The 16,411-nt window shown below is 48.1% G+C and overlaps 1 protein-coding gene across 1 annotated transcript in view; it reads right to left on the bottom strand.

Moving 5' to 3' along the window:
• adgrl3.1 (adhesion G protein-coupled receptor L3.1) overlaps positions 1-16,411 on the bottom strand; it is a 99,523-nt gene that overhangs the window by 55,633 nt on the left and 27,479 nt on the right. The window contains 1 exon segment of the mRNA XM_037473041.2: positions 11,786-11,999. Coding sequence (XP_037328938.2) covers positions 11,786-11,999 — 214 coding nt within the window.

Raw genomic sequence — 16,411 nt, 5'->3', positions numbered from 1 at the left:
TATTCCTCGCCGCCACTAACGCGGCTTGGCGGCGCGCTGTGGTGTATGTTCACTACGCGCCCGTGGGGGGGGGGGTTGGTGTCGTCATGAGTGGACAGTAGATGACTATAAAAATTGCACACGTGACATTTATGTGATGGTGATTAAACCAAAGAGGATTTGACAGCCACACATTATTGCCATAGATGCACGTAACGGAGTGAAATGGTACCACTTTGTCTCAGTGACCCACCTCGCTTTCAATAGTTCATTGAAGCGGCGACGCGGCGTGCGGGAAGGCCCGACTAGTATTTTCTTTTCAATTAGTACTTTTCCCGGCGCACCTGTCAAACAGACGACATTTACATTTAACAGAGAATCCTCCATCGAGATTTTTGTTTTTTTAATGAGCGCGCCGAAAGCCCCTCAAGTCTCTTTTCTTACAGTATCGTTCCATTTTGCATAATGGAATATGCATGAGCGTTAATTCAGTTTTCAGTTCAATATTCACTTAAAAAAACGGGGAGCCAATGTAGAACACACACACGTGTGCGTTTGGCGTGTTTCGGTGGCGCCAGAGGTCAAAGCGAGAGGGGGCTATGGAAGTTGAAAAGGTTTAAAACTCCTATGTGTTGCGCTGCCGTGTCGTGCCCTAATAACAATACCCGTCACCCAACCGCCCCCCCCCCCCCCCCCCCCCTCCCTCCCTCCCTCCCTTCTCTTTCTTTTTTCTCGCCTGTCTGCTTTTTAATTTCTTGCCCGGGTGCCTTTCATCATCGGTCACCTGTCATCAGTGGAAGGTGTGGACTGGGGACAGGAGGTGGACGGGGGGGGGGGACAGACATACTGACACGCAACTTTGCTCGCGACACATGGCCGCCGGACGTGACCCACAGTGGTGACGCATCTGATGACCTCACATATCCCCACGCATCCCCCCCCACCACCACCACCACCACCCCTCCTGTAGTTATGATGTCATTACGCCGTGAGAAGCAATTAGCGCTCCATGTTTCCCTCAAGGCGTACTTCCCAAAAAAAAGAAAAAAAAGGTTCCTATAGGAGGAAAAAAAAAAACTTCTTGGTGGGCTTATGAGAAAAAATGATCATCCCTTCTGAAGATCTGAGAAGAAGAAGAAAAAAAAAGGCCAACTGATGGATGCGCCTGAGAAGAGCATGGACCGGGCCGTGCTGAACGGAGCAGATGTTTTTGCGCTTTGTGTGGCTGTCTGTGTGTGTGTGTGTGTGTGTTAGCGTTTTGTTTCTACCTCATACTACCTCCAAAAAAAACAAGAAGAACCAGGCAGGAAAGCCAGTGTGTGTTCTGTCACGGCTCAGTCCTGAAGAAGCAAAGGTTATTAACTGGTATTTAAAAGAGAGGTTACAGAGCAAATAATCAACATAATCTCCCCCTGCTATCGCTCCCTGTGCCTCCGGGCTATTTCCGTATGCGCCACCTCCTTTTCTCCCTCCGTCACCCCCCCCCGCACTCTTCTCGGCCAAGATAATAAACCAATTTCTCCCCCTGGCCTTTGTCTTCACCCGAACCCGCCGAGGAATCACTCCTCTCCGTTCCCCCGTCTTTGTCTCGCAGTCCTGCCGTGTGTTTATCCGCCTTAAACCCACTTAGCCGCAGTTTCTCTCCCAAAGTCACACCCAGATGTGTGCGCTGGGCCCCTTATTGCTGGCTCCCTCCTCCCTCCGTGTCTCCCCCGTCTCCCCCCCCCCGCCCCCCCCCCCCCCGTCTCTCCATCTCGCTCATCTGTAACTCTCGCTCCTGCCTCCCCCGAGGCGTCACCTCCAGCCTCCCTCGATCCATCCTCAGGCCGAGCTGACGTCACCGCCATCGTCTGAGCCACAGTCAGATCCCTGCCAAACACCCCCCCCCCCCTCGCCAGTTCACTTCCTCTCTGAGTCCATAGTAAACGGAGACTACCACTTTACAAACGTCCCCTACACATTCCTGCAAACCCAAACAGCTCTTTGTTTTTTCGCTGTGTGGTTTCTCCTACTGTTGGCAGACATCTTTTTTTTTTTTTTTTTGCTTTCTTTCTTTCTTTCGGTTTTTTAATTGGTGTGCCCACATCAAAACAAGGCAGTGGCTGGCTTGGATGCCGCCTTCGCCCGCTGGCTCTCTTCTCCCCCCCCCCCGCGCGACGTGCATCGCCGGCGGCGCCACGACTGGCTGACGAAAGGCCGATGCCGCGGCGCCGTTCTCACCGGTCTCTGATGTCTTCTTCGCCCGTTTTTGTTTATCAGACCGCCCTTCACTCCGTCTCCTTCTCCGTCTCCTCGCATAAACACCGCCGGATGATTGGTTTGATGAGGCCGACGGAGTGCGCTTGTGTGCGCGTGAGCTAGCAGATGTACGACTGAAGGACTTTGTGTGTGTGTGTGTGTGTGTTCCTCCGGATGTGTGTGGAAACTATATAATTACCGGGAGCTAATCCTCGCGAGTTGAAAGAGGTGTCTGAGAGTGAGAGACGCAGCATCCGAATGAAGTTCACGCCGTCTGAGTCCGAGCCCAGTGAGCGAGCGCGCTTACCGCGTACAAGAACCCTCTGCAATGCTATCCGGGTGTCAAACGCGCACGCACGCACACACACACACACACACACACAGGCAGGAAGAATTTGAAAAGCATCCAAACATTGCGCTTGAGGAAACCTGGTGGATAGCTCTGAGCCTACTGCAAGCACCTCGGAGCAGATTGTAGTTTCATCCCGTCAAAAGGGGCCCACAGCAGGGTGCGCTTCAGGGCGGGGCTTCTCTGCGAGGCCACTAACTGACGCGTTTTGGGTGTTTTCTTCTAACTCATTGGACGCTCTCACGGTGTTTCCACTTCATCACTAGTAGACTGTAACCGTTTATTTTACATATGTGACCCGGATCGGTTGTTCTTTTTTAAAACATTGTCACATTGAATCAGACCCTCAGGCTTCATTTGGCAACTTTCGTATGTTGATACGCGTGTTGACGTTTGACTTCGGTCTAAGTCGGTATTCAGCTTGGTGGATTCAAAAAACAGACGTTGCGGTGGTGTGAGGGACAGAGAGCTGTAATATTATTATTCCTCCACACCACATTCATGAGATAATGTGAACAAGCTCTCAATGCGTGCAGTGTGAACGCAGACCAAGCAGCAGAAACGTCGATGGCTGAGCATATGGACAGTCGGGACATGCAGGACACTGCGGGGTAACTTGTGGAAAACCAACCAAGACGATATATTGCAAGCGTAAGATAAACAATTGGACGTCAAGAGTTACTCACAGATTTTTCTTTACATCAAGAATACCTCTCGTTGTTTTCTTAAATCGGGAGGCCTCGAGAGATTATTTCTTGATAAATAAAATACTTCCAATATTTTCTCCACTGTTCACGGTCGATGAATGTAGCTGCAGTTTGATTTGAGGCAATAAAATACAGCATTAGGCAGCATTTAGTTCCACACACTAAACACAATTTGTTATAAACCCTTGTAAATTGCACTGTTGTTACAGTCCGCATCGTCCAAGAAAAGGAAATGAATACAGCATCGTTATGAGCCAAAAAATATTTCCCATGCACAGATTTGAGTATAATGTAACCCAAGATGGTAAAGTTGTGATTTTGGGCTCTTCAAAATAAGGTAAATTGAATTGAAAATAAACGATTCTAAACAATATCATGCCATTAACATCTCCTCCAACTTGGACGAAATAAACCAGTTGATAAAAATATAAATACAAATTTGGTGAAGAACAACAGGAAGCGGGTGGGGGTGATTTCGCTGGGCTCTTTGTGTCCTCGGGGACTTCAGGAAACCCATTTGACAGCAGAAAGAGCAGAGTCTCTGTATCTCGCTGCAGGATGAAAAGCTGTTAGGCTGGTCGTACCCTCTCTCTCTCTCTCTCTCTCTCACGCACACACCACACATAAGATTCCTCTGCTACTGCCCTCATTTCTGCTCTATTGGCTCCCTGATGTGGTTATACACACACACACACACACACACACACACACACACAGTGCTATCCGAAGATGGACAAACAGAATGATGGAAACGATGGAAGGATGCAGAGGAACAGGGATGTAGTAAGTAATTGAGGAGTGATGCAGGGGTTTGTGATGGATGGCCGTAAAGGAAAAGGAATGAAGAGACAGGCGTGTGTGTGTGTGTGTGTGTGTGTGTGTTTGCAGGAGTCTGTGTCTGTATAGCGTGGCGCACGCCAGCGCCTCCAACACACAACGCTCATGAAGAAAATGACAGATTCTTCTCTCTGGTTCTCTTTCTCCCACACGCAGTCACACAAACACACACACACACACACACAAACAGCAACACACTCCCTGCATTTGTGTCAGCTCTCGAGCAGCCTGTCAAACGAGCCACAGGTAAAATAACGTTGTTTTCCCCACAGAAAAAAAGAAATCTTTGAAAATGTGTTGCATTATTAATATTTTGGCTGGAGGATGTCATTCTGTCGGGTTTTTCTCCCATTCTGACTGAGCCCACCAAGTGTCATTGGTGAGTAGACTGTGTACCATGAACGCCGTGTGCATTGTGTGTGTGCTTGCGGCAACCTGCACCCCCGTCCTGAACCTGTCATCTCCACGCCTGGTGGGAAGGAACCGACTACTACGAACTGCACACCTCCTGTGTAAGGGCATGCCGCAGCCGCCGTGGATAAGAACGCGGCGCTCCGTGCGGTCAGCGTTCAATTAGGACCCACTGCTTTGCCACACTTGGTCTTGGACCCCCTTGCTTGTAATATATATTTGCTGTATCTTACATGCTGCAGAAGGAAGCATGTAACAACATCCTGGTACTTTGGTCCTATTGCCCTGCTAAGTAACATGGAATTATGGACATGCGTTGACCCTCCTGCTTGGATTGTGGGTCGGGATAGCCAGAGAAGCATGCTGGCTCGCATGCCGCTAAATGCGACCAGGTGCACAAAGAACATCCTGGTACTTTTGTCATACTGTACTCACTCCTTTTCAGGCACGATATTTGAGGAATCTTGATTTTGCCTTTAAAACTGACCTATTTTGTTGGTGACCGTGAAGAACATTGATATATTCTATCTGCAGGACATTGTCTTTTAGGTTACTGAACTGTTTTATAAGAGAAACTACCCGGATGGGTAATAACATTTCATGTGTTTTAATGCACAAACACATCATGGCCTCTTTCTTGAAAGCAGGCTCACGGCAGTGTACAGATTTCCGAGCTCTGCAATCCCCCCTCCTCCTCCTCCCCTTCTCCTCTCCTCTTCCCCCGGTAACCATAGCAACCTCCACGTCGTCCGATTCCAGGACACACTTGGGGAGTCTTCCTCCCGATTCCACCTAGCAACATTGACTGCACCAACATTCCCCCTTCCGAGCGTTTCACCCCTGCCTTTCCATCCGCTATCCGCTAGTCCCGTCCTCTGTTCTCCGCAGTTTGACCAAAGACCACCTGCTGGCACTAAACCCCCCCCCCCCCCCTCTGTGAAAGCCAAAAGACATGTAGCGCGTCAGGGAGCCGGGCTGTCGCTCTCGGTCGGGCGAGGAGCAGAGAGGCGCTTCGACGGCGGCACCGAGAAACTGTCTCGTAGGATTCAGTCAGACTCACGCATTGAAAAAGTGTGTATGCACATCTGTGTGGGTGTGTGTGTGGGTGGAGGGGGGGGGGGCACGAAGCTGTTACACGTGTCCTGGTTTAGTCCCGCGCGTCATGTCAAAGTATCAAATCATTCACTACTTGTCTGAGACGCTGATTCACATGCTACTCTTTGGATGTGTTAGGCTTTGTGTGTCCCAAAGAGAGACAGAGAGACACAGAGAGAGGCAGAGAGAGACAGAGAGAGACAGAGAGACACAGAGAGACACAGAGAGAGACAGAGAGAAACAGAGAGAGACAGAGAGAGACAGAGAGAGACAGAGAGAGACCTTTCCTCAACCCGTTCTCGCTTAGCTGCTCGGCCAAGCATGATAACTAAGGTTAGCAGCGCTGGGGTGACAGGAGGAACACGGGTCAGACGGCGGTGGCTTCGACATGTGGAAGTACAGAGTCTCGGGCAGGACGCCACAGCTGTCCGTCAGGGTGGGGGGGGGCGGGGCAACCAACGCGTCTGGGTGGCTGGATAATGCAGCTTCGTGTAGCGGACGCTGATGTTTTGTGCTTAAAGGAAGGCTTGCGTTGGTTGCCAGGGGAAAGCTTCCAGGAGGACCGGGGACTGTGTGGCGGAATCTGTCCGTCCGAGTGTGTCTGCACTTCTAAGTTCTCTCTAGGTACAGACATCTGTGTGTGTGTGTGTGTGTGTGTGTGTGTGTGTACATACGCACACGTGTGTGTGGGCCCTAATTACCGCACTGAGGAAGGGTGACAGTCGGGCCCTTAGGGGCCCGCAGGGCATCTCCTGTAACCGTGGTGACTGGATGAGGATGGCACACATACACGCGCACACACACACACACATTAAGTAGGACATTTCCAGATATGACCTCATTCAGCAGGGAAGCAGGGTAGTTAATGGAGAGAGTGGAGACGAAGAGTGAGCATGCTGTGACAGAAAACAAGTCGGGAGAGATAATAATGACACATAATTGTAAATATCCTGGTGAGTCCACCTCTGCAAGACATCACACACACACGCGCACACACACACAGTAGCCGCTTCCTCGGTTCAATCCTCCAATTTAGCAGATAATATTGTTTTTGTTCTTGCAGTCACTGGGCTGGAATAATGATCCAAGAGATTCATGTGAGGTTCCCGAGTGTTCATTTCTCCATCTGTGTTTACAGAGACAGATTAGAATCAAACGTGCAGGACGGATGAAGTGCAGGTATGCGCTGGGGTAGGAAAGAAAAAGGACGATAATAAAAGCGCCAGACTGTTTGACATAGTTCAATGGTTGCGGCGCTCGGGCCAGCGCGAGATCGCGGCGTATGATTCGAGTGGCCTTTCTATCATTCAGAGAGTCAAAGGAAAAGAACTTCAGAGAACTTTCTTTGCAGTCTCCCCGCGTGAAAAGGTTCAAAGGTTCAAAGGTGGCACAGAATTCCACCGCCGTGAATGCGCACGTACAGCGCACCCACAGGCAAACACACACACACACACACACGTTGATTAGCCCGGTTGCTTTGAACACTGAGACTCGGTTGCCAGATGAAGTTGACCGTGCAACTCCGTTGGTGAAGGCGCACGTGCAAACTCATTGGCGCGTGTGCACACAGGGCTGCCGCATAGCTGTGTGTTCCTATGTAGGCCTAAAGGGGGAGGGGGGGGGGGGGGGGGGGGGGGGGGGCTTCAGGCTGGGGGATATAATCCAGAAACCAGCTGTGCATGTGGTAAGGACGATGCTATCGTATAGAAAACATGCTGTAACATACAGACAACATGCTAAGCCCCCCCCCCCCTTCCCACACTGCACTTCAACCTCAGCTTGGGGGGTAGTGACTGGAGGGTGGGAGGAAGGAAAGGAGGTGATGAAAATAAAAACCAGATGGTGGGGGAGAAAGTGAAAGTAGCAGAGAGCATGAGAAGCACTTTGAGGAATGAGAATAGGGGAGAGGAGGGGGGGGGGATAAGCACTGCTGAAAAATGGATATATGAGGAGAATGACAAATGAAAGATGTTGTAATTTAACATTTCCAAAAGCAAGGGAGACATGAGTGGGGGGGGGGGCGGGGGGGGGGCAACTCTCCACCCTTGTCTTGGAGAGCAAAATGCGCGGAAAGGGCCGGCAAAGTGCTCGAGTGTCAAGGCAGGGACGAGGTATCATCGTTGTGAAGCCATAAGGGGCCAAACCTTGCGATTCTTCTGTTGACTTGGCGTCCCTAACTCCCCCCCCCCACCCCCCCCCCACCTCCCCAAGTGACACTTGAGTGTGCGCCACACCCTCGCCTGGAGCCAACAAAGACGTTTTGGAAATACATCTTGAGTGCAGCGGAGCCTGGAGCCACCGGGGTGCGCCTAATAAAACAATAAAGATTGAAAACATATGTACGATCTCCTTATTCAAGACGCCTGATCCGAGATCCGAGATCTTTCATATTTGGAAGGCGTGACGTAGAAATGCCGTCGGGTGCCCTGGTAGCGTCAGTGACCTGTCAATCGCAGTGACCCCAGTCCGATTGCAGACTTCCTTTTACAACGTTCTGGGTGCAGGTAGACGTCCCTCTTGGTAAACCTTCCTTATTGGTAAAGATCGGTCTTTAAATATGGTTTTGCTGCTCAATTGTTGCTCTGAATGTTGAACACAGCTGCTTTTAAAAAAACACAAACAACATAGAAGAGACCTGCAACCTTAAGACCAAGAATGCACACCAGCATTTTTGAAATAAAGGCATCTCAGCTTAAAACACGATAAAAACACAGGCCGGTCAACTGGGGCCAGTCGCATCGCTAAAACAGATTAAGCGGAACTTTCATGGCCGCAGCTTCGTTTCCCCTTCAACCCAGCGTGTCCCAATGGGGAGGTAATCTGGGAACTGCAGCGCTATCGGGTCCTCGGTAGGTTGCCTGAGAAGCCTTGTGAGACCCTCTGGAGATATGAGGCTTTGATATCAAGACCAATTATGTGGTATTGGGCGTGCGCACACACGCAAACACACACACACACATATTCTCCCTGGCCTTGGAGAGTGGTGGAGTGGAAAACAAAGGGAGAATGTGATACCGAGGAAACACTGGGCAGGCGAAACATGCTCTGATTTTATCAGCCAGTCGAGCAGAGACCAAGCAGAAAGGGAGCGAGGGAAGGGGAAGCGGTTCGGGCCGAAGCACACTGACGAAGAGGCAGGACGGGAAAACAATGCACGCACGCACGAACACACACACACACACACACACACGTCCTGTGATGCGCATTAACAAGAACACCCTCGAAAGGTTTCGCCGCCACGCCGGTGCATTGCAGCACAATTGGCACAGACACACACACACACACACATCGGCTCACTTGCAGCATCTTGCAAAACACACACACACGGGGAAAATATATGTGATAAACCGCTGCTTCCGGTCTGAGTCACCTCGACGGAGGATCCCTTAAGATTAAGTCTGGCCTCTGGCTCTGCTAATTGGAGCTTAAAGTCTGGTGTAGCCCCTGGGCAGTGTGTGCCGTGTGTAGCCCAAGCTGTGAGTATGTGTGCGCACGTGTATAAATTATGGATGGCAAAGGCCACAGGAGAGTGGCGGCCACACAAGCTGCAGCTGGCGGAGCGAGCCGAGAGCCAGGCCGAGCCAGACCAGAGCAATCGCTATCGGAGCGCATGCACGCGACAGGGACAGGTGGTTGGATGGAGAGGGAGAGAGAGATAGAGAGAGACGGGGCATAAATATGAAGAGAGGAAGAAAGAGATGAGAGGGGAAATAATGGGACAGCAGGAAAAGAGCACTCGATGTGGGGTGACGCGTGAAAAATAGAGATACTAATGGTGACGATGATGAATTATTTATATCCGGACTTTCTCATTACGCAGAGCATTGCTTTCCCCTCGTCGCTATATTCGTCCCGCTATTATTTGTCCCGCTATTATTTGTCTCGCGCTCGTCCTGCGCAGCATACGTTGCAGGTATTGGGACCGACCACGGCGTAAAAGACCAAAGCAACAAGTGATTTGGTCATTTTAATTGTCGTTTTGTCATTATTAGTTTCACCTTTTGGTAGATTTGCAACCGAAAAGTTTATCCCGTCATCATTATCATTTCGTTTTTTAGCTTTCGTAGGCGCAAAATTAGGGTTCAAACCCATCACGTTGTGCGGAACGGACACATTCCACTATAGTGTATAGTGACGCTGTTCAACCTGGAACAAAGATGAACTCCTCCCCATTTTGCCTTTCACAATAAAAGTCCCAGAAATGACCAGTAACTTTTATTCTTATTATTCTTATTATTTATTTTTTTTTTTCATTCAGCTCTGGCCCAATAGGATCCCATCAGTTCCTTTGCTTGCTTGAACCTATTGAAACGGTGCGGCCAGTGTCACCGCAAACTCCCACGGCTGCCGGCCCGAATAGTTTAGTGATTTATGGTGTTGTTTGATCGCATTGCCCCTGGTGTTTAAAAGCATTACGTGTTTGCGGAATGTTTATCCAGATAAACCTTCAAATCACTCCAGCGGTAATTAAAACATTGACCGGCCTCCTTTTGATAAAGGCACAATCTGTAATTAGTAAGAATAGCAAACGGTGTGCAGGGTAAAGTGAAGGAAGATGAGAGGTATGAGAGAAGCTTTTGGCACAATCAGACAGCATTGTTACGGCTTGCATACAAAAAAAGTATATTATGCAGCTGAATTAGTATGTCTGTGTTGGGTTTTTATATATATATATATAGTTTTTTTATTAAATCAACTACATTCATAGTGTTTATGAATATATAAATACAAATTGACACATACAAATAGTCCAGTTTAGGCAAATCATTAATCAGTGTAATAAGGCAAAAGGCAAAAGTGTTTAAAGGTTGCATCATTGTAAAGTCACTCATTATACCCTATCCTAGCCTATAAATTGTACTTTCTTGATTCTTCTTGTTGTTCTCGGTCCGAACCCTCTTGGTTGAATGCATTGAATTTTTATTTTAAATTTTTTAAATTTTAATTTTCTTTTGCTAAATGAAAAATATAGACGTAAATATCCACAATAATGATGATCATTTAACAATAAATCAAATTTTGCACTTTCATGAAAGCATGTAAAAAAAAAGTGTTCAACCACACATTATTGTGGCAATCTTTACAGTGGCCCTCTCGGGGATTGTCCTACTATTGACACCAAAAAGGTGTCATGTATTGTAACCCCTGCTCAAGGATATAGCGCTCATTCCGTGGAGCCCTCTTCCTGCCTTCGGTGGCTCCTAACGTGAGGAGAGGAGGCTATCACCACCGGGCCAGCTGTGGAGGAGGTGTTACTTGAGTGACCCTCGCTGTGTGATAAGGTTTCTACAGGCGTGTGCGCGTTGTGCCGTGTGACCAGGGACAGAGAGGGGGGGGACTCGAGGGTTACGCTGTGGCAGAACAAAGTCTGCAGATCAGCTTTCTTTCCACCTGACAGGAAGAGAAGGTGGGGCACAGAGGGCTTCAGATTGAGAACACCTGTGCGAGGGGGGTGGGGGGGCTGATCACCTCACAGAGGCAGCAGGGAGGAGAGGAGGGAGAGAAGCGAATGTGGTTAAAGGAAGAGAAGTTTACACTCTATACACTTTTTGGACACCCTTAAGCGTTACGGTAAATTAGTTGAAGGATATCTCAACTGGAGCCACAACTGGGGAAAAAAATAACGCCTGAGGTTATCAACGTGGTGGCCAACGAGGCATCGGGGACGTGACCCTGCTTGGATGCCACAGTGGAACTCCTTTCCTTCATTGGGTGTTCAAGCTAAGTGTCTTTCAGGCTTCTCTGTTCTTTTCCCCAACACACACACACACACACACCCAAGGAACAGAACTGGACTTCACTGCCTACCAGACTTCAAACTTTGAATTGAACTGTATTAATTCAGATTCCAGCCCACCTACCCCTCCCCCCACCGACTCAAACCACGTTAATGACGTTGCTTAAGGACATGTGATCCTCATTTCCAGAGTCTGTGTTTCAGTTCCTTTGGTTCCTGGTCGTTGGGCATACTATTGTATCGGTCAAAAACCCAGCGGTTTTGATTTAGTATCTTTTACGAGAGTAAAAGGTGGATGAATTGTTTTGGTGTAAATGATGTATTTTTGAAAGCTGTTGTTTGCCCGTCAACTTGTTCACACATCGATGTGTGAGAGACGTCCCTTTGCTTTCTCTCCCACACACACACACACACACACACAGGTGCACTGACCTGAGCGACATGATTTTGTACGCGTCGGGCAGGTAGCAGCGGGTGTTCTCCATCTGGGCGGGGTCGGAGTCGCAGATCTTGTCGTCGGTGCGGCCGTAGTTGGCGCTCTCGATCATGATGACGTCCGTGCCCGGGCAGCGCAGCTCGATGGGGTAGGACTCGCAGGACAGCTCCCTCCGCACCACCGCCATGGGGATCGGGGCGCGGCCGAAGGCTGCACACACGGAGGGGAAGGGTTGGATGACACGCCCACGGGAGATGCCCGCCATTTGCAGAGTTGTTTTTTTTTTGCAAGTGTGTGCAGTGGAGGACTAAATTGTACAAGCACAGATTGTGTTCCACTAAGACTGCATTTGTACCCTTGTCATATATACTAATTATCCACACTATATGAACGCAATATAGCACCACGAACAAATATTCATGAGGGCACGTCCACTGATGCCAGTGAGCCGACTTGGTAATTACTGTGTTGCAGTTAGCGGTTTGAGACATCACTCCGGACAGGGAGCAAATTGCCAGCATGCGTTTAACGCTGCAGAGATTATTCCTAGGACTTCCAAATGCGACGCAAACGTCCTCTCTTACTGTACCGAGGCAGGGAGAGTTAACATGTCATTTATTCCGATGAGATTGGAGCTACTGATCTGCCCTAAATCCCTTATTTCTTTTTAATTTCCTTCCGTTGCTCTGCTGCCTTGCTTCGTTTGATCACGAAGGCTCTCGGATGACGAAACATCCGCAAGACCAAACGGCAGTCAAGCTTCCATCGACTCGTCAAGTCTAGATGTGATAAAACCTGAATGTCTGGCAATGTTCACAAAGGGAGCTTCTGCACCACAGTGGCACATGGGATGTGAACCGGCACGTGCTCTTAGAACTCCCCAAAAATCCCAGAATGAGTGCTTGTGGGATGCCTCACCTTGCCGCTGTCACTCTATCGGGCCTTTTGTGACTTGTGGAGCCAGTGAAGGACACACATTTTGCCCCGGGACACACAACATCGTGACCCTGAATTCTGAAGGTCTGTGGAGGATATATGGAGTATTTGCCTGAGAAGACAATGACCGTGGTATCTTTATCATCATGCGCTCGCATCCTTGAGTGAGTGTGCACCTCTCTGTCCGCACGCGGCTAATCTCACATCGTGTCGCATGGTATTGTGGGAAGCTATGGCTGCGCGCCCCAAGGACCCCCGGTGACGGCGGGGGACTCGCATTCCCTCAAAGCACTTTGTCTTTGGCTGACTCCTCCCACTTCGCTTCCTTTTCACAGCGTTGTGTTTGGCTAACAGAAGTACCCACAAGGCCTTGGGGAGTTCTGTTTCTAGCAGGGTTGTATGAAATCATCTTCTACGACCACTTGAAGCTGCACGCCGTGCGCTTTGTTTTGTTTAAAAATGCAACATAAGTAGCTTTTGATAAAATCGTCAGCTAAATAATGTTGTATTCAACACTGAGCAGATTTATTTTGACACTTATTCCGAGTTAAACTGTTAACACTTCGTTGAGTGTTGATTTAACACTGACAAGTGGGACAAAATAAACACCAGCATAGAGTTAAAATTGACTCTCACAGAGTCAATTTTAACTCACTACCCACCGGTGTTGAGAAACGCTTGAGTATTGTTAAATTTCAACTATATAAGAGTTCAAATTAACTCAAAAACAATGTAAAAATGGCAACGCTTTCAAAAGTGTAACATTGACACTGGAGTGTGGACCCCATGGGACACTTTAAAAGTGTTAAAATGATCTCCAATAGTGTTCATTTGAGGCGGTCCATTTTGCTGTGTAGTTTGAATAGACTGCTATTTATTTATTTATTCAAAAAAATATCTCATCATCTATTGTCCTGCGTTTGATCTTTCCAATTATATTAGTTGAGTGTCTGTCTTTGGATGACAAGTCCTCCATAGGATTTTATTATTTCCTTTCCTATCTCTCATTTATTTATTTCTACTTTCCAACTTTAGTCTCTGGAGTCACAGCCTGATATGGCTTGTGCTCCCATGCAATAAACTCCGTCATCGACCCAAAAAAGAGACATTAAATACATATATATTAGATGGTACTCGCACTGACTATTCACACTATTGAAACAAATATATTTGCATATCCTCCTTTTAATAATGTGTTTATTAACACACTCTCTCCATGTAGTGTTGTTATTATGGGCCCGTGCTGTTGATGGTCTCTGCTGGATGCTCCCGGGGGTTTCGGTTGTTGTGGGGAAGCCTGGATGTTGTTATTCTCTGTTCCTGAGAGCGGCGAGTCCTTGGAGCACCAGCCGTTATCCCTTGATAGATCGCTTATCAGTCGAGGTGCTCACTTGTGGCGTTCGCCTTTTCATCCCCTAGTCCTGCCCCAATGGCGGTGTCATTTTTATTGTTTCATTTCATATTGTCCCCGGCTACCTGTACCCAAGGACCACGACTGACAATTTAAACTATATCTAGTGCAATATGCATGATATGCGTTGTCCCTGTCGAGTGAACAAATAGAATATATTAAGTCTCCAGTTTGGGACTACGGGCCTGTGTGACTGCTAGTTCTGTCACTTTGCTTTTTATTGAAGAATTCCTCCTGTCAAGGCCTTTTACAAATCCTTTCCTAAAAGCACAGGCGCACAGCAACACGAGTGCAAGACACGGATACACGACGCACACGTGCGCGGAGAACCGCTCCACATAAGGCCTCCAAACATCACCTCCCTCTGCTCTCCCTGTCGGGATATCCATAGCAACCCTGTCCTCCCTCCCCCTCGGCTCTCTCATTGGCTGGAGGAGCGTCATGGTTACAAGGATGCAGCAAAGAATCGGAATGAGCTCAATGACACTCTGGCCAGGTTCTATTTTGATACTGCACTTCACCAAAACACACATACACAAGTGCTTTGAGTGATGATATGTAGAGGCAGAGACCTGCTAGCCGCTGGTACCTGAGGGGAGGACATTGATAATGGCAGGCGCTTGCTTAGAGATAGGACTGATATAAAAGTGACATTTACTGAAAATGGACACACACACACACACCCGCGACAGGCACTCGTACATCACTGCAGGCTGTGATTAGACTCTAAGCACACACTCAGGATGTTTGTCTCCGTGCTGGCTGCAGATTTGAGTGTGTGTGAGCGGGGGAGCGCTGGGGGCAGTGGGTCATAACTCCATTCATACGAGTGTTAGTTTATTAGTTTCTCAATGTCCACGTCACGTCCGCCTCCGTGAGCACCAATGTGAAGGAGAGGGTTAACCGAAGCGCAAGTGGATCAATACGCAGCATTGTACGGCAGCTGTCTAGACTGGCTTTGGATGAGATGTCTCGCAGTGTTTCTTTACAGGCCATAAAGCGAGCCTTATGGCACAGACACCCTTCAAATGAGGGCTCTATCTGTATTCCAATTAAAAGCCACTCTCGCCTTCATAAGCCGCAGTAAATGCTCTGTCCTGTGTCGGCTGTCACCGGTTGATTCATCTGTGGATCTCGGCTTTATAACACCTATTAAAAAAAAAAAAAAAAAATGCACTGTTTGACTGTCATTTATTTATTTTTCTGACACAAACGAGCAGGTGCGGTCGCGCAGCACCTCCCGATACAGGCGCGTAAAACCCGCCGAATGTTTACCGCTCCGTCTCGGTGCGAGCCGGCGAGCGCGTGTTAACATGTCAGTCATTAGAGGCGTAAGAGCGGCCAACAGAAGCTTGGCATCTCATTCGGACACTCATCGCCCCGGTGGGAGGGGGGGGGGGTGAAATGAAGAAATTGATTTTTTTTTTTTTTTTTTTTTCATTTGGGGCCGAGAACCAGAGAGTGGCGAAGGAGGTGGATGGATGGACAAGGACGAGATGGTAAGAGATTTTAAAAAGAAATCTCTCACTCTGACCGTTAAAACAGCTCAGCACTACTCTGGGGTTCAGTGAGGTCGAGTTGGAACAAAAGAAATAACTCATGAGTTTTCCTTTTATTTTTTTCTTGCTGTCATCCATCCCATAAAAAATTAAAACAACATCCTAATAAAAATACTGCCTCTATAGTAAATTATATATTTAGTGCTATTCATACTAAACAGTTCTGTAAACTGTTAATATGCTCCAAAAACAAGTAGTCCACAAAGGTCCCGCTCACCAACTGATGGCTTTTTGGATTAAACGTATGATGAGAAAACCGTTTGCACACTCAAGTCAGGGCAATTTCACTGAGGTGCACTTCTGGTCGGGGACCTTCCTCCCTTGGGACCATTGAAAAAGGAACCAGACTAAAAGACTATAAAAATGCCTCTAAGTACTTCTGATGTGTTTCCTGTAAATGTCAGTGGGGTTCTTTATCAAGGATGTAAATGTATCATTCCACCGCTCCAAGTAGCCTCCCCATTACATTATTATTATACACTATTTACGGCTCTTTGAGTCACACTTGCTTAGAACTACAAGTCCCAGCTGCTTTTTAAGTAGGAAAGCAGGAGCGGATATAGGCTTGGATCTGAGATACAGGAAGGGAAAGTAGAGATGCACTGAATGGATTGGCTCACTATCCTATTAACGCTACACGCCTGAGACGGTACCGTCACTTGAGTAAGAAACTAATAATTACAGTTTTTTAAAGATGTACTGACAGTGAAAATAGA

Source organism: Pungitius pungitius, chromosome 9 (genome assembly GCF_949316345.1).
Source record: "Pungitius pungitius chromosome 9, fPunPun2.1, whole genome shotgun sequence".
Taxonomy (NCBI): domain Eukaryota; kingdom Metazoa; phylum Chordata; class Actinopteri; order Perciformes; family Gasterosteidae; genus Pungitius; species Pungitius pungitius.
Note: the sequence above shows the minus strand (reverse complement) of the source record. Positions and strands in the feature narration are given on the sequence as shown.